Below are 21,339 nucleotides of genomic sequence, written 5' to 3' on the forward strand. Positions count from 1 at the left end.
GGCCCCAGATCTGCCAGACCCCACAGCATTTGCCCTGTGCACCTGACCTTGTCGGGGTCATTATCAAGGGTTCCATCCCTCCCAAAGAGTCCCTCCAGCGCTGCCACTTCCCTCAGCTGTTGGATCCCTTCCTCGAGGGTTTGATATCATTTCAGTTTTGCCATCTGCTCGGGTGTATTTCCATCCCACCCAGGGTTTCCAAGGGGAAATATCTCAGTGACAGCGCCTTGAAGCAGCTCCCTGGCTGTGCTCCCCTCAGGGAACGTTGGGGTGGATTTATTGACCACTCGTCCCTCAGTGGGGTCTGTGGTATTTGCTGGGTCCCCAGGACGAAGGAGGAATTGAGAACCTGACTCCATGTTCTTAGAAGGCTAACTTATCATTTTATGATATTATTTTATATTAAAGAATGCTGTTCTATAACTCTATAAGAATAGAGAAAGGATACAGACAGAAGGCTTTACAAGAATGAATAATAAAAACTCGTGACTCCTTCCAGAGTCCCGACACAGCTGGCTGTGATTGGTCATTAACTTAAAACAATTCACATGTTGCATAATCAATCTCCAACCACATTCCAAAGCAGCAAAACACAGGAGAAGCAAATCAGAAAATAATTTTCTTTTTTTCTCTGAGGCTTCCCAGGAGAAGAATCCTGGGCAAAGCAGATTTTTTCAGAAAACAGAGCAGTGACAGGGGCCAAGTGACGTGTCTGACACAGACTTCAGATCAGCCTGGTGTAATTTATATAGAGGGCATTTATTTATTTATTTATTTATTCATTCATTCATTATTCATTCATTCATTCATTTATTAATAGGCTGTACAGTGCACACATGAACTGATAGATTATATTGCACCAACCAGCAGCTACAAGGAATCATCAATAATCAATATCAGTATCAAACACTGTATCAAATTGCTGGTGATCAATAACAATGTGTAAAAGTCAATAGAAAACTGCAAAAGGCAATTATTAAATTGTCATTTATATCCCAGCTCTGCTGCAGACACAGTGGAAAGCTCGAAGTTGCTGAAGTGACTCAGTCACCACTGTCCCTGAGTGTCCCCAGAGTGTCCCAGCATGTCCCTGAGTGTCCCAGTGTCCCTGAGCATCCCTAGAGTTTCCCCAGTGAATTCCCCCCAGGATTTGAGACAGTATCACTGAAAAATCCCAGAAATTTACCCAAATTGTCTCAAATACTGCACAAGGAGGGGACAGGTGACAGCAGTGATGTCCCTGATGATGTCACTGTTTCTATGTGAAACTTTCCTGCAGCAGCCTTGGGATGTCCTCGATGGCTCTTTGGCACCGCTCGGCCACCGCACGGCTGCCAGAGCCACCAGGGCCACCACAGGGACACAAGAGGAGGTCGTGGATGTCCCCAAGTGTCCCCAGCAGGTGCTCCTTGGCCAGGCGGGTGCTGGCATCCCACAGCCACTCAAACTTGGCCACCTTGGCCACCAAGACCTGGAGGACATCAGGGGATGCCTTGTTTGTCCCCTTCAGGATGGCCTCGATGTCCCTGAGCCGCCACTCCATGTTCCAGTTGAACAAGGTGGCTCTGTCACACGTGGCCACCAAGCGCTGCAGCAGCCCCAGGGCCACCACAGCCCAATGTCCCCTCCTGGGGGCCACCACAGCCTCTGCCATGGCCTCATTGGTGGCTGTCACCACCTGGGTATCGTGCGTGGCCATTTCCCTGGTCACCTCCTCCTTGTCCAGGGCCACCATCAGCTGCTGCTCCACGACCACCTTCCTGTGGTTGTCACAGAGCTTGGTGGCCTCCCTGGCCAGCCAGTCCCAGCTGTCCACGAGCCTGGCCACCAACTTCTGCCATGCCTTGGCTGCGGCTCTCACATCAGCCCAGGTGTTCCCAGGGGTGGCCCCAAGGGTGGCCAGGATCCGACCCAGGGAGGGGACACCATGGTGGCCCAGGGAGGTGACACCGCCGTGGTTCAGGATTGCACGGAGGCTCCGGGTGAAGTTCTTCAGGTCCTCATCCAGGGAGTTTGGGGACTTGTCCCTGTGTGGCCCTGTCACGGTGGCCACCACCTCACCCAGGGCGGCCACCACGGCCACCATCGCCTGCAGCTGCGGAGGGGACAGCTGGGGAGGGGAAAGGGGAGGGTGTCAGGGACCTGGTGGCACTGGTGACCTCCTGCGTTGGCCCCCATGCCCTCGAGGGGTTCTGCTTTGCCCCTCTGTCCCTCTGTCAGCCTTTTGTCCCCGCTGCCATCCCCCGTGTCCCCCCCAGTGTCCCCCCCGTCCCCCTCTCCCCCTGTCGCACCTCTTGGAGCTCCATGCTCACTGGAGACACCTTGGGGACGTTCTGGGGCCACTCTGAGGGTCGAAGGAGCCTTGGGATGTCCTCGATGGCTCTTTGGCACCGCTCGGCCACCTCACAGGCACTGGGGCTGGCGGGAGTACCAGTGAAATAGAACTTGATGATGTCATCAACTGCCCCCAGCAGGTGACGCGTGGCCAGGCGGGCGTTGGCCTCCCACAGCCGCTCCGCCAGGGCCACTTTGGCCACCAAGGCCTTGGGGACCTTAGGGGATGCCTTACGTGTCCTCTCCAGGGCGGCCTCGATGTCCCTGAGCAGGCGCTGCAGCTCCCGGGGGAACGCGGTGGCTTCGTCACACGCGGCCACCAAGCGCTCCAGCAGCCCCAGGGCCACCTCCGCCCACTGCCTCACCTTGGTGGCCCTTCTTGCCTCGGTGGCAGCCACCCTGGGCTCTCTCCTCACCTGGGCTTCATGCCCAGCCACCACCTCAGCCCTCTCTTTCCCGCCCATGCCCTGACCCAGTTCCACCATGTTTTCCTGAGCTGTCCCATCATGGGCAGCCTCGTCCTGCAGCTCCCTGGCCCGGGCGGTGGCAGTGCCCGCCATGTCGGCCGCCTCATTGGCCACCTCCCTGCAGGCCTCGCGGAGCTTGGTGGCTTTCCTGGCCAGCTCAGCCCACCTGTCCAGAAGCACATCCACTGACCCCTGCCACTTGCTGGCCGCCATTGTCACGCTGTCCCGGGTGGTTCCTGGGGTGCTCTTGTAGGCGGCCAGGGCCTGGCTCAGGGAGGTGACATAGTCCTCATAATCGGAGGTGACATCGTGGCACCTCCAGGTGTCATCAATGCGGTACAGGGTGTACTGGAGCTCCTTGGTGAAATCCTCCAGCTCCCAGTACAGGCACCCTGGGGACTCAAGCAGGCGAATCTCGTCCCGACTGGGCAGCGTGGCCAAAAGCTTGCCCAGGGTGGCCACCACAGTGACCGGCGGCTGCAGCAGGGCCGGGGACAGCTGGGGAGGGGACAGGGGAGGTGTCAGGGACTTGGTGGCACTTATGGCCTCCTGTGGTGGTCCCCCTACCCCTGAAAGGTCCCCTCTGTCCCCTCCATCACTTTGTCAGCCTCTTTTCCCTGCTGCCACCCCCTGTGTCCCCTCCTCCTCCGTGCCACCTTCCCCCATCGCACCTTTTGGGGCTCCGTGCTCACTGGGGACACCTTGGGGACACTCTGGGGACTCTCCGGAGCTCGAAGGAGCCTTGGGATGTCCTCGATGGCTCTTTGGCACCGCTCGGCCACCCCAGTGGCACTGGGGATGGTGGGAGCACCAGTGAAATAGAACTCGGTGATGTCATCGACAGCCCCCAGCAGGTGATCCTTGGCCAGGCGGGCGCTGGCCTGCCACAGCCGCTCAGCCTCGGACAGCAAGTCCTCGGGGACATCGGTGGACTGCTTCTTTGTCCCCTTGGGGTCGGCCAGGGTGTCCCTGAGCAGGCGCTGCAGCTCCCGGGGGAACGCGGTGGCTTCGTCACACGCGGCCACCAAGCGCTCCAGCAGCCCCAGGGCCGCCTCTGCCCGCTCTCTCACCATGGTGGCCCTTCTTGCCTCGCTGGCAGCCACCATGGCCTCTTCCCTCACCTGGGCTTCATGCCTGACTCCAACTTCGTCCCCCTCCTCCCTGCCCAGGTCCTGACCCAGCTCCCCCATGTTTTCCTGAGCTGTCCCATAACGGGCAGCCTCGTCCTGCAGCTCCCTGGCCAGGGCGGTGGCAGTGCCCGCCCTGTCGGCCGCTCTGTTGGTCACCTCCCTCCAGGCGCTGCGGAGCTCGGTGGCTGTCCTGGCCAGCCGGGCCCAGCCGTTCACGAGCGCAGACACTGAGCACAGCCACTCACCGGCGGCAAACCCCGCAGCCAACCAGGCCATCCACGGGATGCTCTTGTAGGCGGCCAGGGCCGGGCTCAGGGAGGTGGCAGGGTCGTCATCATCGGAGGTGACAATGTGGCGCCACCAGGGGTCATCGATGCGGTACAGGGTGGACCGGAGCTCCCTGCTGAAGAACTCCAGGTCCCAGTACAGGCAGCTTGGGGACTCTAACATCAGCATCTCGTCCTGTCTGGGCAGGGTGGCCACCAGCTCGCCCAGGGTGGCCACCACGGTGACCTGTGGCTGCAGCAGGGCTGGGGACAGCTGGGGAGGGGACAGGGGAGGTGTCAGGGACATGATGGCACTTGTGGCTTCCTGGATTGGCTCTTTTGCCTTCCCGGGGTCCCCTTTGTCCCCTCCCTGCAGGGCTCTGCTGTCCCCTCTGTCCAGTTGTGACCCCTCGACCCCTCTGCCACCCCGCACTGTCGCACTCGTGTTCCCCCATCCCCCACTGCCCCCTCCGCCCCCGTCGCACCTCCTGGGGCTCCATGATCACTGGGGACACCTTGGGGACACCTTGGGGACGCTCCGGTGGTGAAGGAGCCCCGGGACCAGCGCTGGTCCCGGCTCAGAACCGGCCCCGGGAACGGCGCCGGGAGAATGGCGGAGCCGCCTCAGGAGGGACCGGGAAGGGGCGGGGCGAGGTGACGTCACCGACCGCCCTTTCCAGTACCGCCCCAGTCCGTGGGAGTGGCGGGATCGAGCCTAAATCCACTGGGACTGAGATAAATCCCCTTGGATTGAACCAAAGTGCCCAAAGGCTGGAGCTTTCTATGTTATATTACAGCTATAATACTAAATATAGTTTTAATAGTTGTATTACAGTTAAAATTCCAAATAGGTCTAATTATAATAATTATATTCTAATTATATTACAGCTATAATACTAAAGACGTATAATAGTTGATGTTCTGGTTTGAAAGCAAAATCAGTGAGAGACTCCAAGCCAGAAACAGAATTTATTAGGAAAAGGGAAAAGCCGAAATACACGCAGGAGTGCAAAACGAAACCACGGCCAGAGCCGGAATTCCGCGTTTCCGCCGGAAGCGCCCGACGCCGCCGCGGGGGAACTTCCGCCAGTACTTCTGCCAGCGCGGCTTCTGATTGGTCCGCGCCGCGTTTGGCGCTTCTCGCCAGAGGTCTCGCGAGAGAAGCAGCGCGGCCATGTTTGTTGAGGGCGATTCTGTGGGCTCCTCAGAGCGCTCCGCGTTCCCTCCTAAATCCAGCCGGGAAGGGCGGAATGAATCCGCCTGGGAATGGCGGGATGGAGCCTGAATCCCCTGGGGATGGAGCCTAAATCCCCTGGGATTGAGCCTAAATCCCCTGGGACTGAGCCTAAATCCCCTGGGATTGAGCCACAGCGCCCAAATCCTGGCGCTACCATGGATTGGGGCGGTATTGGCAAGGGCGGGCGGTGACGTCACCTCGCCCCGCCCCTTCCCGGTCCCTCCTGAGGCGGCTCCGCCATTCTCCCGGCGCCGTTCCCGGGGCCGGTTCTGAGCCGGGACCGGCGCTGGTCCCGGGGCTCCTTCGCCACCGGAGCGTCCCCAAGGTGTCCCCAAGGTTTCTGCAGTGATCATGGAGCCCCTGGCGGTGCGACAGGAGGGGAGAGGAGGGGAAACGTGGCGTGGTGAAAGGGGGCAGTGGGGGAAAGGAGAGGATCCGGGGGTGACTGGGGGGACAGCAGAGTGGGCAGGGAGGAGGCGGAGGGGACAGCAATGAGGGCAGGGAGGTGGCGGAGGGGACAGCAGAGTGGGCAGGGAGGAGGCGGAGGGGACAGCAATGAGGGCAGGGAGATGGCGGAGGCTACGAGGGAAGTGACAGAGGTGGCAGCGGGAACAGGGGAGGGACAGACGGACAGCAGAACCTTCCAGGAAGAGGGAAAAAGGATCCCTCGGGGGCAGCGGGTCAGGAGGCCGTAAGTGCCACCAGGTCCCTGACACCTTCCCTGTCCCCTCCCCAGCTGTCCCCGGCCCTGCTGCAGGCACAGGTCACCGTGGTGGCCACCCTGGGCGAGCTGCTGGCCACCCTGCCCTGTCTGATCGAGATGATGCTGCTGCTCAGGTCCGCAGCGAGGCTCTACCAGGACCTGGAGAAATTCACCAAGGTGCTCTGGTCCGCCCTGTACAGCATTAACACCGCCTGGGGCCACTACAATGTCACCTCTGATGATGATGGTGGCACTGTCACCTCCCTGAGCCAGGCCCTGGCCGCCTACAGGAGCACCCCAGGGACCACCCTGAAGCGTGTGACAATGGCGGCCAGCAAGTGGCAGGGGTTGGTGGCTGATCTTGTGGACAGCTGGGCCCAGGTGGCCGAGAAAGCCACCGAGCTCCTCCACACCTGCAGGGAGGTGGCCGCTGAGGTGGACACCAGGTGGCCAATGGCCGGGCTAGGGAGCTGCAGGAGCAGGGTGCCCATGACAGTTGCACTCAGACAAACGCTGTGGGCCATGTTCATGCCCAGGGCAGAGATGACAGAGGACGAATGGACAATGAGGCTGTTTGTCCAGAGAGGGGAAAAGGCCAGAGAGGCAAGAAGGGTCACCATGGTGAGAGAGCGGCTGGAGGCGGCCCTGGAGCTGCTGGAGCGCTTGGTGGCCGCGTGTGACGAAGCCACCGCGTTCCCCCGGGAGCTGCATCACCTGCTCGGGGACATCGAGGCCGCCCTGGAGAGGACAAATGAGGCGTCCCCTGATGTCCCTGAGACCTTGGTGGCCAAGGTGGCCGAGGCCGAGCGGCTGTGGGAGGCCAGTGCTCGCCTGGCAAAGGATCACCTGGAGGGGACAGTTGATGACATCCTCAAGTTCTATTTCACTAAGCCTCCCACCAGCCTCATTGCCCGTGAGGTGGCCGAGCAGTGCCAAAGAGCCATTGAGGACATCCCAAGGCTCCTTCGACCCTCAAAGTGTCCCCAGAGCGTCCCCAAGGTGTCCCCAGTGAGCATGGAGCCCCAAGAGGTGCAACAGTGGGGAGAGGGGGACAGAAGGGACATTGGGGGGGACACAGGGGCTGATGGGGGATGGCAGCAGGGACAGGAGGCTGACAAAGGGACAGAGGGGCAAAGGGAACCCCTTGGGAGCACGGGGCCACTGCAGGAGGCCACAAATGCCACCACGTCCTTGACACGTCCACAGCTTCAGGCGCTGGTGGCCGTGGTGGCCACCCTGGGCGAGGTGGTGGCCACCGTAACTGGGCCACACAGGGACAAGTTCCCAAACTCCCTGCATGAGGACCTCAAGAACTTCACCCGGAGCCTCTGTGCAATCCTGAACCACGGCGGTGTCACCTCCCTGGGCCACCATGGTGTCCCCTCCCTGGGCCGGACCCTGGCCACCCTTGGGGCCACCACTGGGACCACCTGGGCTGATGTGAGAGCCGCAGCCAAGGCATGGCAGAAGTTGGTGGCCAGGCTTGTGGACAGCTGGGACTGGCTGGCCAGAGAGGCCACCAAGCTCCGTGACAACCACAGGAAGGTGGTCATGGAGCAGCAGCTGATGGGGGCCCTGGACAAGGAGGAGGTGACCAGGGAAATGGCCACGCACGATGCCCAGGTGGCAGCAGCCACCAATGAGGCCATGGGAGAGGCTGTGGTGGCCCCCAGGAGGGGACATTGGGCTGTGGTGGCCCTGGGGCTGCTGCAGCGCTTGGTGGCCACGTGTGACAGAGCCACCTTGTTCAGCTGGAACATGGAGTGGCAGGTCAGGGACATCAAGGCCATCCTGAAGGGGACAAACAAGGCATCCCCTGATGTCCTCCAGGTCTTGGTGGCCAAGGTGGCCAAGTTTGAGTGGCTGTGGGATGCCAGCACCCGCCTGGCCAAGGAGCACCTGCTGGGGACACTTGGGGACATCCACGACCTCCTCTTGCATCCCTCAGGTGGCCCTGGTGGCTCTGGCAGCCGCGCGGTGGCCGAGCGGTGCCAAAGAGCCATCGAGGACATCCCAAGGCTGCTGCAGGAAAGTTTGACATAGAAACAGTGACATCATCAGGGACATCTCTGCTGTCACCTGTCCCCTCCTTGTGCAGTATTTGAGACAGATTTGGGTAAATTTCTGGGATTTTTCAATGATACTGTCTCAAATCCTGGGGGGAATTCCTGGGGTGATCTCACTGAGGACACACTAGGAATGCTCAGGGACACTTGGGACACTCAGGGACATGCTGGGACACTCTGGAGACACTCAGGGACACTCAGGAGTTACTCAGGGAAACTCTTGGGACACTCAGGGGACACTCAGGGATTGGGGTAAATGACTCCCCTCAGCAAATTCCAGCTTTCCACTGTGTCTGCAGCAGAGCTGGGATATAAATGACAATTTAATAATTGCCTTTTGCACTTTTCTATTGCCTTTTGCACATTTTTATTGATCACCAGCAGTTTGATACAGTGTTTGATACTGATATTGATTATTGATTCCTTGTAGCTGCTGGTTGGTGCAATATAATCCATCAGTTCATGTGTGCACCGTACAGCCTATTAATAAATAAATGAATGAATGAATGAATGAATGAATGAATGAATGAATGAATGAATGTCCTTTATATAAATAAATAAATGCCCTTTATATAAATAAACACATAACTAAATGTCCTCTATATAAATCCCACCAGGCTGATCTGAAGTCTGTGTCAGACACGTCACTTGACCCCTGTCACTGCCCCGTTTTCTGAAATAATCTGCTGTGCCCAGGATTCTTCTCCTGGGAAGCCTCAGAGAAAAAAAGAAAATAATTTTCTGATTTGCTTCTCCTGTGTTTTGCTGCTTTGGAATGTGGTTGGAGATTGTTTATGCAACATGTGAATTGTTTTAACTTAATGACCAATCACAGCCAGCTGTGTCGGGACTCTGGAAGGAGTCACGAGTTTTTATTATTCATTCCTGTAAAGCCTTCTCTCTGTATCCTTTCTCTATTCTTGTAGAGTTATGGTACAGCATTCTTTAATATAAAATAATATCATAAAATGATAAGTTAGCCTTCTAAGAACATGGAGTCAGATTCTCTGTTCCTCCTTTGTCCTGGGGACCCAACAAATACCACAGACCCCACTGAGGGACGAGTGGTCAATAAATCCACCCCAACGTTCCCTGAGGGGAGCACAGCCAGGGAGCTGCTTCAAGGCTCTGTCACTGAGATATTTCCCCTTGGAAACCCTGGGTGGGATGGAAATACACCCGAGCAGATGGCAAAACTGAAATGATATCAAACCCTCGAGGAAGGGATCCAACAGCTGAGGGAAGTGGCAGCGTTGGAGGCACTCTTTGGGAGGGATGGAACCCGTGATAATGACCCTGACAAGGTCAGGTGCACAGGGCAAATGCTGTGGGGTCTGGCAAATCTGGGGCCATCTCAATGCACCACCTGCATTGCAAGGATTGATGCTGATATCAACCGAGAGACAGTGGGCACTGTCACCAACAAGCTCAGAAATTGTGAGAAATGCGCATTTTATTATTAACTTTTCAAAATATTAAAATGAGTATTATATGTGTTATGTTAGAAAGTGATGCTGTAAAAATTTTCTTAAGTGGTGCGTTAAATATAGTTTCAGGTTATAACATAATGTTACAATAGAAACTATGCAATGTAAGCCTTTTTTTTAAAGAAAGGACTCACAGCAAGATGGCAGCCACAGGACACCACAATCTTGCAGAGAAAGAATTTTTTGCTCCCTCATCAGAAGGAACAAACTTCTTCACGCCTCGCTCAGCCCTGAAGTCAGGATTGAGAGGAAGAAGTTGACACTGACCAGACAGAATCCTTTGTTGGAATGGAATTTATGCATCATAGATGAGATGTATGAATATGCAACAGTCAATTGTTTTTAAGGGTTAATCCTCTGTTAATGTGTGTTCTATTTTGGGCTTATTTTGCCCAGAGGGAGGTACCTGGACTGTCTGTAACTCTTTATTTTTATTGTCTGATATTGTCCTAAATCCTAAGTGTTCAAATTTTGATTACTCTAAATATATTACTATTTTTATAATTAATATATTGCTATTTAACTATTAAAATTCTAAAAACAAGTGACTGGTGTTTTTCATAGAAATTATGAGAGCGTGATCAACGGCCCCATGCAGGCTCATGTCTCTGCTGCGGTCAAGGAACTCAAAGAGGGGATGAGGGAGATGAGGGAGGAGGTGAGGAAGATCAGTGCAGCACCAGTGCGAGTCACAGCCCCCAAAGTCAGAGCCCAACGTCCCCCAGCTGGACAGAGAGGGTGCACCCCACGGGCTGACCTGTGGCTCTGTCTGTGTGACCATGGGGCAGACATGGGAGGGTGGGATGGGAAACCCACTTCTGTTGGGAAGGATGAAAGTCTGACAAGAAAGTCTCACAGGTATCTGTGCTTGGCAGGAAGAGTTTTGAATGTAGAATCTGAAGAGGGAATAGAGATGGAAGCAAGTTTTGATGTAGAAGAAAAGAATTGCTGAGCCAGTCTTACTGGGTAACCAAGGAGGCAAAGGGTGTGTTCGTTAGAAGGGGTTTTATGGCTTAGAGCAAAGGATAAACCCACCTCAAGCACGAAGATGTTTTTACCAAGCAGAAAGTTAGCACAGGCAAAAAAATCAGCAATGTGGCAAGTAGAACAAAGGTCTCAGAATTTTCCACTGCAAGAAAACTGAAAAACTTCTGGCTTCAACTGTAATGAACTAACTTTTAGTGATGCGAGAACAACAACATGAATATGGTAATGATAGTAGTTATGATAGGCTATAGGTAAAAGTAAAGGTAGAGATTGGTTCTACTGCATTAAGATGCTCAGCAAAGGAAGGTAAATAATGCACTGTAACCTAAACCAAAGGCTCTCCAGGCCTGCCTGCAGCTGGAGCTGACAGCTGTAGGCAGAGGCTCTGTCACCCATGACCCTGGAGTGATGTAACCTCGTGGATGTAATAAACTGCATTTTGAAGAGCCCCTGGAGTCCCACATCTCTCATTTCATCTCTTACAGTGGCGCCCAACGTGGGGCACCATCAGTAACAGCCTGAATGAGGGATGCGGGTCTCCAGGCTTACCTGGAGCTGGAGCTGACAGCTGTAGGTGCAGGCTGTGTCACCCATGGCCCTGGACTGCTGTAAGGTCTTGGATGTAACAAACTGCAGTTTGAGGAGCTGCCTGGAGTCCCACATCCCTCTTTTCAACTCCTACGGTGGCGCCCAACGTGAGGCACCATTCGTGTAGGCGATTTTTTGCTGATTGAGGAGTTTTTGCAGGACAATGGCCATATTCAGCCTGCTTTGGATAATGGACAATGGACACGTTCACAAACAATGAATAATGGACATATTCAGAAAATGGGGTCAGTATATCCTTGAAAAAGATACAAGAAGAAGAGTCATCCAGACACAGCAAGTTTGTCAGTGAGCTTGGGAAAGTAAGGAAAAATACAGTTCATGGGTGGGACACAAACCACAGCCAGACGCGTGAAAAATTAGATGATCCAATCAGCAGCCTATTTTAGACGTGTGAACAGCTAGGTCTAACCAATCATGTATTAGCTAGAGATGTGTGGACAGTAGAGAATTATTATAAATATAGTCTCTTCAGGGATAATAAATTTGGCTTCACTGGATCATATTGGTTATGGTGTGATGTCCCTGAACCTCTGCATCCCGTTATTTTTCCCCCACACATTAGTGACAGCCTGAATGAGGGATGCGGGTCCCCAGGCCTGCCTGCAGCTGGAGCTGACATCTGTAGGCACAGCTCTGTCACCCATGACCCTGGAGTGCTGGAACATCTTGGATGTAATAAACTGCATTTTGAAGAGCTGCCTGGAGTCCCACATCTCTCATTTCAGCTCTTACAGTGGCGCCCAACGTGGGGCACCATCAGTAACAGCCTGAATGAGGGATGCGGGTCTCCAGGCTTACCTGGAGCTGGAGCTGACAGCTGTAGGTGCAGGCTGTGTCACCCATGGCCCTGGACTGCTGTAAGGTCTTGGATGTAACAAACTGCAGTTTGAGGAGCTGCCTGGAGTCCCACATCCCTCTTTTCAACTCCTACGGTGGCGCCCAACGTGAGGCACCATTCGTGTAGGCGATTTTTTGCTGATTGAGGAGTTTTTGCAGGACAATGGCCATATTCAGCCTGCTTTGGATAATGGACAATGGACACGTTCACAAACAATGAATAATGGACATATTCAGAAAATGGGGTCAGTATATCCTTGAAAAAGATACAAGAAGAAGAGTCATCCAGACACAGCAAGTTTGTCAGTGAGCTTGGGAAAGTAAGGAAAAATACAGTTCATGGGTGGGACACAAACCACAGCCAGACGCGTGAAAAATTAGATGATCCAATCAGCAGCCTATTTTAGACGTGTGAACAGCTAGGTCTAACCAATCATGTATTAGCTAGAGATGTGTGGACAGTAGAGAATTATTATAAATATAGTCTCTTCAGGGATAATAAATTTGGCTTCACTGGATCATATTGGTTATGGTGTGATGTCCCTGAACCTCTGCATCCCGTTATTTTTCCCCCACACATTAGTGACAGCCTGAATGAGGGATGCGGGTCCCCAGGCCTGCCTGCAGCTGGAGCTGACATCTGTAGGCACAGCTCTGTCACCCATGACCCTGGAGTGCTGGAACATCTTGGATGTAATAAACTGCATTTTGAAGAGCTGCCTGGAGTCCCACATCTCTCATTTCAGCTCTTACAGGGAAGCTTCTGCTTCGCAGAGAAATTTGAATTCCCCTCGTCCACATCTGAGACATAAAGGTCCACCTGGGAAATCCGAGAGCTACAAAATCCAGATGCCCGAGAAATCGCATCAAAATTTCTCCGCTGCACCAGCAGTGATTCCACGTCTACAGTGCAATCATTAAAAAGAGCTTCTAGGAGATGCCCTCCCACGAGAGACCACGCCTCCCCAGAGAACGCCTCCACAGGGATGGAAAAAACCCCCCTGCTTTCTGGCCCACAGAAATAATCTTTCAAAATCACTCCAAGAAACAGAAACCCATTTCTGTCCCAGGAGACCTTTCCAGAGGTCTAAATCAAGAGAATCCTCCGCGAAACCCACGGGGGTTGCCGTTACCACAAGAGCTGCAGGCAAAGTGCCAAACAGCTCGCAATCACCACGCCACAACAGGAAGGGGCGGGAAAATGATACAACCTCAGCCATGGCTGTCCCACACACGGCGGCCACCAGGTGTCGCTATAGGACAGGGAATAACACGATGCGGACTCGCAGCTCTCCCAAGGTAAAAAAGAGCATTTTAATTTCTGACTCCAACATTTGTAGATTTCCAAAAGTGACAGAGGATTGGAGGGTGAAAGTGCCACCTCTCCAATGACACTGGGCAAACCAACAGTCCATCAAATTGCTCCTCCTCCAGAAAAGAATGCAAAATAATACGTTATTTACAAAAAGTGTTTGAGAAAGTTCATTACAAGACTGTAAACAGAAGGCTCAGAAAAATGTAAAAAGCAGGGCCACAGGGCATTGTTTTTTCCTTATCTCCCGTTAATGGGCCCATCAATGCCTTGCCCCATGACTCAGAGATAGCTCCCTCCAGGAGCCATTTCTGTTTGATGGGCACTCAATGATGCCAATTAAACCAATCATGACTCAGAATGATATCAGCCCATTGGGAGATGCAATGCCCAGGGGGGAGGAGCTCAGCATCCCCACCTGGATATCATCTGGGCTTTGGGACAGAACAGGCAGCCCTTACCCGCTGGTTTCCAGAGGACAAGAGCTGCCAGATCTTTTCCACGGCATCACCACTTCAACAAGACCATTTCATCTGGACTGGTACCACCACCCTAACCAGCAGGGTGTCAGGCTGTATTCTGACTCTGTCAGTGGTTTCATTTTGTACTATTGCATGATTGTTAGGTTTATTTTCCTTTTTCCTAATTGCATTTCTGCTTTGGAGTCTCTCACTGCTTTTGCTTCCAAACCAGAACATAATTTTGGCGCCCAAGTGCGGCACCAAGGATTTTGCCCAACGACCGCGTTACACTCGGTGGGTAATGCAGAAGAACGAGGAAACCCCTTGTGTACCACAAGGAGAGCGAATTTTTACTGAGAACTGTGTGTAAAGTTTCATTCTGTGTTTTACATATATATATATCAAGGAGAGTATTGGTTTGGCTATAGATGGCAATAGAATGAGGGGTGGATTATGTCCTAGGCTCCAATATCAAGATGTTTTCTATTCCCATCCCCAAGAGCTGCTGAATCCAGGAGGGGCATTGTATTTCCCTTATCTCCTGTTGATGGGCCCATCAATGCCATGCCCATGACTCAGAGATAACTCCCTCCAGGAGCCATTTCTGTTTGATGGGCACTCCAGGACCAATCATGACTCAGAACGGTATCAGCCCATTGGGAGATGCTCCGCCCAGAGAGGAGGAGCTCAGCATCCCCACCTGGATTTCATCTGGGCTTTGGGACAGAACAGGCAGCCTTTACCCACTGGTTTCCAGAGGACAAGAGCTGCCAGATCTTTTCTATGAGATCACCACTTCAACAAGACCATTTCATCTGGGCTGCTACCACCACCCTAACCAGCAGGGTGTCAGGCTGTGTTCTGACTCTCTCAGTGGTTTTTATTTTGTATTATTGCACGTTTGTTAGGTTTATTTTCCTTTTTCCTAATTGCATTTCTGCCTTGGAGTCTCTCACTGCTTTTGCTTCCAAACCAGAACATAATTTTGGCGCCCAACGTGGGGCACCAAGGATTTTGCCCAACGACCGTGTTACACTCGGTGGGTAATGCAGAAGAACAGGAAAACCCTTTGTGTACCACAAGGAGAACGAATTTTTATTGAGAACTGTGTGTAAAATTTCATTCTGTATTTTACATATATATATATCAAGGAGAGTATTGGTTTGGCTATAGATGGTAATAGAATGAGGGGTGGATTATGTCCTAGGCTCCAATATCAAGATGTTTTCTATTCCCATCACCAAGAGCTGCTGAATCCAGGAGGGGCTCTGTATTTCCCTTATCTCCTGTTGATGGGCCCATCAATGCCATGCCCATGACTCAGAGATAACTCCCTCCAGGAGCCATTTCTGTTTGATGGGCACTCCAGGACCAATCATGACTCAGAACGGTATCAGCCCATTGGGAGATGCTTTTCTACAGGATCATCACTTCAACAAGACCATTTCATCTGGACTGGTACCACCACCCTAACCAGCAGGGTGTCAGGTTGTATTCTGACTCTGTCAGTGGTTTAATTTTGTACTATTGCCTGTAATTTGGTTTTTTTTCCCTTTTCCTAATAAACTGTATTTCTTAATTGGAGTCTCTCACTGGTTTTGCATTCAAAGCAGAACAGTTGGCCACTGGCCATGGTTGTTTGGCTTGATTGACCAATTGGATCCACGCCTGTAATTTGGGTTTTTTTTCCTTTTCCTAATAAACTGTATTTCTGAATTGGAGTCTCTCACTGGTTTTGCTTTCAAAGCAGAACAGTTGGGCACTGGCCATGGTTGTTTGGCTTGATTGACCAGCTGGATCCACGTGTGTGTTGTGACTGGCTGCCCAGGGCCATGGGTTTTTCTCAGTAGTAAAGTATGGTATAACAAAGGGATTGATCAGCCTGCTGCAATCATGGAGTCAGGGCTCATTATTCCCCGCTGGGGACCGCTGCTACGAGAGGGAATGATGATTTTTCTTTCAGCACTGGACAGTCCTTGTTCCAATGCCCCCATTTCTTACAGGATGCACTCTGCTCCTTCTCCACAGGGGAAGCTTTCTTGGGTGACTTTTCCTGAGTTGCCTTCTTGCTAGGTTGGGATGAACTCCTTCAGTTGGGCTCATGTCTCAAAACACCTTCCAGGCAGCCTCCAGCAGTTTATCTGTGTCTTGAACTCCCTTTATCTTTTCTTCTTATATCATTTGAAGCCTGACCCATGCTAAACAAAACCAGATGTGCTTTACCCTCAGCTGATTCAGGATCTAGATCAGTATATTTGATGGCATTCTGTTCACCTGTTTAAAAAATCAGTGGGTGAGCCATCACCATTTTGCCTCACTTGGTGAAGCTTTGCCCAATTTACAGCTTTAGAGACCCCATGTTTTAAGCCACATTCCACAAGGGTTTGATATCATTTTAGTTTTGCCATCTGCTCGGGTGTATTTCCATCCCACCCAGGGTTTCCAAGGGGAAATATCTCAGTGACAGCGCCTTGGAGCAGCTCCCTGGCTGTGCTCCCCTCAGGGAACGTTGGGGTGGATTTATTGACCACTCGTCCCTCAGTGGGGTCTGTGGTATTTGTTGGGTCCCCAGGATGAAGGAGGAATTGAGAACCTGACTCCATGTTCTTAGATGGCTAACTTATCATTTTATGATATTATTTTATATCAAAGGATACTATAATATAACCCTACAAGAATAGAGAAAGGATACAGACAGAAGGCTTAACAAGAATGAATAATAAAAACTCGTGACTTCTTCCAGAGTCCTGACACAGCTGGCTGTGATTGGTCATTAACTTAAAACAATTCACATGTTGCATAAACAATCTCCAACCACATCCCAAAGCAGCAAAACACAGGAGAAGCAAATCAGAAAATTATTTTCTTTTTTTCTCTGAGGCTTCCCAGGAGAAGGATCCTGGGCACAGCAGATTTTTTCAGAAAATATGGCAGTGACAGGGGCCAAGTGACGTGTCTGACACAGACTTCAGATCAGCCTGGTGGGATTTATATAGAGGGCATTTAGTTATGTGTTTAATTATATAAAGGGCATTTATTTATTTATTCATTCATTCATTTATTTATTAATAGGCTGTACGGTGCACACATGAACTGATGGATTATATTGCACCAACCAGCAGCTACAAGGAATCACTGATAATCAGTATTAGTACCCAACACCAAATCAAATTGCTGGTGATCAATAAAAATGTGCAAAAGGCAATAAAAAAGTGAAAAAGCCAATAAAAAAGTGCAAAAGGCAGTAAAAAAGTACAAAAGGCAATACAAAAGTACAAAAGCCAATAAAAAAGTGAAAAACCCAGTACAAAAGTGCAAAAGGCAATACAAAAGTGCAGAAGCCAATGCAGAATTGCAAAAGCCAATTATAAAACTGATATCCATGACCCGGCTCTGCTGCAGGCACAGTGGAAAGCTGGAAGATGCTGAGGGGACTCATTCACCCCTGTCCCTGAGTGTCCCCGAGTATTACCAGAGTGTCCCCTGAGTGTCCCTCAGTGTCCCCAGTGACGTCACCCCAGGAATTCCCATCCAGATTTGGGACATTATCCATGAAAAATCCCAGAAAATTTCCCAAATTTGTCTCAAATACTGCATGGGGAGGGCACAGGTGCGAGCAGCGATGCCCCTGATGATGTCACTGCCGTGATGATGTCATGGCAGTGACATCACCATCCCTGCAGCAGATTCAGGATGTCCTCGATGGCTTTTCCGCATTTCTTGGCCACCACAGGGGCACTGGAGCAGTTGGAATCACAACTGAAGATGTTGTTGATGTCACCATGTGTCCCCAGCAGGTGATCCTTGGCCAGGCGGGTGTCCACGGCCACCTTGGCTGACGAGGCCTTGGGGACATCGGGGGACTCCTCCTCTGTCCCCTCCATGGTGTCTACGATGTCCCTGAGCAGGCGCTGCAGCTCCTGGGGGAAGGCGGTGGCTTTGTCACACGCGGCCACCAAGCGCTCCAGCACCCTAGGGCCGCCTTCACCTCCTGTCCCCTCCTGGTGGCCACCACTGCCTGGCTCTTGGCCACCACAGCCTCTCCCACGGCCACGGTGGCCACCAGCACCTCCTTGGTGGCCGCCACCATCCAGGCCTCCAGCGCAGCCACTGCTGAGGCGCCCTCCTCCCTGTCAAGGGCCAGTGGCAGCTCCTGTTCCATGGCCACCGTGTTTTCCTGAGCTGTCCCCAAGCAGGTGGCCGTGTCCTGCCAGTCCCTGGCCTGGGTGGTGGCAGTGGCCTGAGCGGTGGCCTCAGCAGTGGCCACCTCCCTGCAGGTGGCACGGAGCTCGGTGGCCTCTCTGGCCAGCCGGTGGCAGCTGTCCACGAGCTTGGCCACTGACTCCTGCCAGGCGCTGGTCACAGCTCTCACGTCAGCCCAGGTGGTCCCAGGGGTGACCCTGAGGGTGGCCAGGGCCCAGCCAAGGGAGGGGACACCACGGTGGCCCAGGGAGGTGACACTGCCATGGTTCAGGGTCCTACAGAGGCTCCGGGTGAATCTCCTCAGGTGCTCATGCAGGGACTTTGGGGACTCACACAGGCCCTTGGCCCTGTGTGGCCTGGTCACGGTGGCCACCAGCTTGCCCAGGGTGGCCACCACAGCCACCAGTGCCTGCAGCTGCAGAGGGGACAGGGACCTGGTGGCACTTGTCACCTGGAGGTGCCAGGGACCTGGTGGCACTTGCCCTGGAGGGCTCCGCTGTTCCCTCTGTCCCTTTGTGCCCCCTGTCCACTTCTGCAATTCTCATGTCCCCTTTACCACCCCTCGTGTCCCCTCTGCAGGGACACGGGGACACCGCACAGGTGGCACTGGGGACACGGCACTACCACCAGCCCAGTGGCACCAGTTCTGTCCCAGGCAGGCGGCACTTGAGGGGCTCTTGGTGACACCTGGTGCTGGTGACACTCTAGAAGCTGGTGGCACTTGATGGCTCTTGGTGACACAAAGAGCTGGAGGCACTCAAGCTGGTGGCACTTAAGGAGCACTTGTGACACGAGATGCTGGTGGCACTTAAGGAGCTCTTGGTGACACGAGGTGCTGGTGACACTCGAGGAGCTGGTGACGATGGCTCTTGGTGACACAAAGAGCTGGAGGCACTCGAGGAGCTGGTGGCACTTGAGGAGCACTTGTGACACGAGATGCTGGTGGCACTTATGGAGCTCTTGGTGACACGAGGTGCTGGTGACACTCGAGGAGCTGGTGACACTTGAAGGGTCTTGGTGACACAAAGAGCTGGAGGCACTCAAGCTGGTGGCACTTAAGGAGCACTTGTGACACGAGATGCTGGTGGCACTTATGGAGCTCTTGGTGACACGAGGTGCTGGTGACACTCGAGGAGCTGGTGACGATGGCTCTTGGTGACACAAAGAGCTGGAGGCACTCGAGGAGCTGGTGGCACTTGAGGAGCACTTGTGACACGAGGAGCTGGTGGCACTTATGGAGCTCATGATCACACAATGTGCTGGTGACATTTGAGGAGCTGGTGGCACTTGAAGGGTCTTGGTGACACAAAGAGCTGGTGGCACTTAGGGAGGAGCTCTTGGTGACATGAGGTGCTGGGGGCACTCAAGTGTCCACAAGTCTCTCCAGTGACATCACTACCCCGGTGACATCGCAGCGGTGACATCACTGTCCCCACAGCAGCCTTGGGATGTCCTCGATGGCTTTTTGGCACCGCTGGGCCACCGCGCGGCTGCCAGGGCCACCAGGGCCACCATGGTCACCACAGGGATTCAAGAGGATGTTGTCAATGTCCCCAAGTGTCCCCAACAGGTGATCCTTAGCCAGGCGGGTGCTCGCATCCCACAGCCACTCAAACTTGGCCACCTTGGCCACCAAGGCCTGGAGGACATCAGGGGATGCCTTGTTTGTCCCCTTCAGGATGGCCTTGATGTCCCTGAGCTGCCACTCCATGTTCCAGCTGAACAAGGTGGCTCTGTCACACGTGGCCACCAAGCGCTGCAGAAGCCCCAGGGCCACCACAGCCCAATGTCCCCTCCTGGGGGCCACCACAGCCTCTCCCACGGCCTCATTGGTGGCTGTCACCACCTGGGCATCGTGCGTGGCCATTTCCCTGGCCACCTCCTCCTTGTCCAGGGCCACCATCAGCTGCTGCTCCATGACCACCTTCCTGTGGTTGTCACAGAGCTTGGTGGCCTCTCTGGCCAGCCAGTCCCAGCTGTCCACAAGCCTGGCCACCAACTTCTGCCATGCCTTGGCTGCGGCTCTCACATTAGCCCAGGTGTTCCTGGGGGTGGCCCCAAGGGTGGCCAGGGTCCGGCCCAGGGAGGGGACACCATGGTGGCCCAGGGAGGTGACACCGCCGTGGTTCAGGATTGCACAGAGGCTCCGGGTGAAGTTCTTCAGGTCCTCATCCAGGGAGTCTGAGGACTTGTCCCTATGTGACCCTGTCACGGTGGCCACCACCTCGCCCAGGGTGGCCACCACGGCCACCAGCACCTGCAGCTGTGGGGGTGTCAAGGACGTGGTGGCATTTGTGGCCTCCTGCAGTGGCCCTGTGCCCCCAAGGGGTCCCCTTTGCCCCCCCGTCCCTTTGTCAGCCTCCTGTCCCTGCTGCCACCCCCCATCAGCCCCTGTGTCCCCCCCAATGTCCCTTCTGTCCCCCTCTCCCCCCTGTTGCACCTCTTTGGGCTCCATGCTCACTGGGGACACCTTGGGGACGCTCTGGGGACACTCTGAGGGTGGAACGAGCCTTGGGATGTCCTCCATGGCTCTTTGGCACCGCTCGGCCACCTCACAGGCACTGGGGCTGGCAGGAACACCAGTGAACAAGAATTTGATGCTGTCTGGAACTGCCTTCAGGAGGTGACCCTTGGCCAGGCGGGCATTGGTCTCCCACAGCTGTTCAGCCTCAGCCACCTTGGCCTCCAAGGCCTCAGGGACATTGGGGAATGCCTCATTTGTCTCCTCCAAGGCAGCCTTGATGTCCTCAACCCTGCGCTGCAGCTCCCGGGGGAACCTGGTGGCTTGGTCACACACGGCCACCAAGCGCTCCAGCAGCCCCAGGGCCGCCTCCATCTGCTTTCTCAGTATGGTGGCCATTCTTGCCTTGTTGGTGGCCACCCTGGCCTCTTCCCTCACCTGGGCTTCATGCCCACCCACCACCATGGCCCCCTCATCCCGGCCCAGGGCCTGACCCAGCTCCACCATGTTTTCCTGAGCTGTCCCATCACGGGCAGCCTCGTCCTGCAGCTCCCTGGCCCGGGCGGTGGCAGTGCCCGCCATGTCGGCCCCTTCAGTGGCCAAATCCCTGCAGGTGTTGCGGAGCTCGGTGGCCTTCCTGGACAGCTTAGCCCACCTGTTCACAAGCACAGACACCAACCCCTGCCACTTGCTGGCCACTCGTGTCACATCGTCCCAGGTGGTCCATTTGATGCTCTTGCATGCAGCCAGGGCCTGGCTCAGGGAGGTGAGAGGGTCAT

At 54.1% G+C, this 21,339-nt stretch overlaps 1 protein-coding gene across 2 annotated transcripts; it reads right to left on the reverse strand.

The window, feature by feature from the left end:
* Positions 1-761: 761 nt before the first annotated feature.
* Positions 762-20,693, reverse strand: LOC311164347 (uncharacterized protein). Of its 2 annotated transcripts, none has more exons than XM_084223766.1 (4): positions 20,540-20,693; positions 3,473-4,471; positions 2,292-3,299; positions 762-2,110 (listed from the first exon to the last, which is right to left on the reverse strand). In XM_084223766.1, the coding sequence occupies exons 1-4, from the start codon at positions 20,624-20,626 to the stop codon at positions 1,259-1,261; spliced, it is 2,946 nt and encodes a 981-aa protein (XP_084079892.1). In that variant the 5' UTR covers positions 20,627-20,693; the 3' UTR covers positions 762-1,258. The 2 variants fall into 2 exon arrangements, with proteins under 2 accessions (XP_084079892.1, XP_084079893.1); XM_084223767.1 differs by lacking the exon at positions 20,540-20,693 and adding an exon at positions 4,683-4,773.
* Positions 20,694-21,339: the final 646 nt, after the last annotated feature.

The sequence above is a fragment of the Fringilla coelebs genome, assembly GCF_963513975.1.
Source record: "Fringilla coelebs genome assembly, chromosome: 31".
NCBI classification, from domain to species: Eukaryota; Metazoa; Chordata; class Aves; order Passeriformes; family Fringillidae; genus Fringilla; species Fringilla coelebs.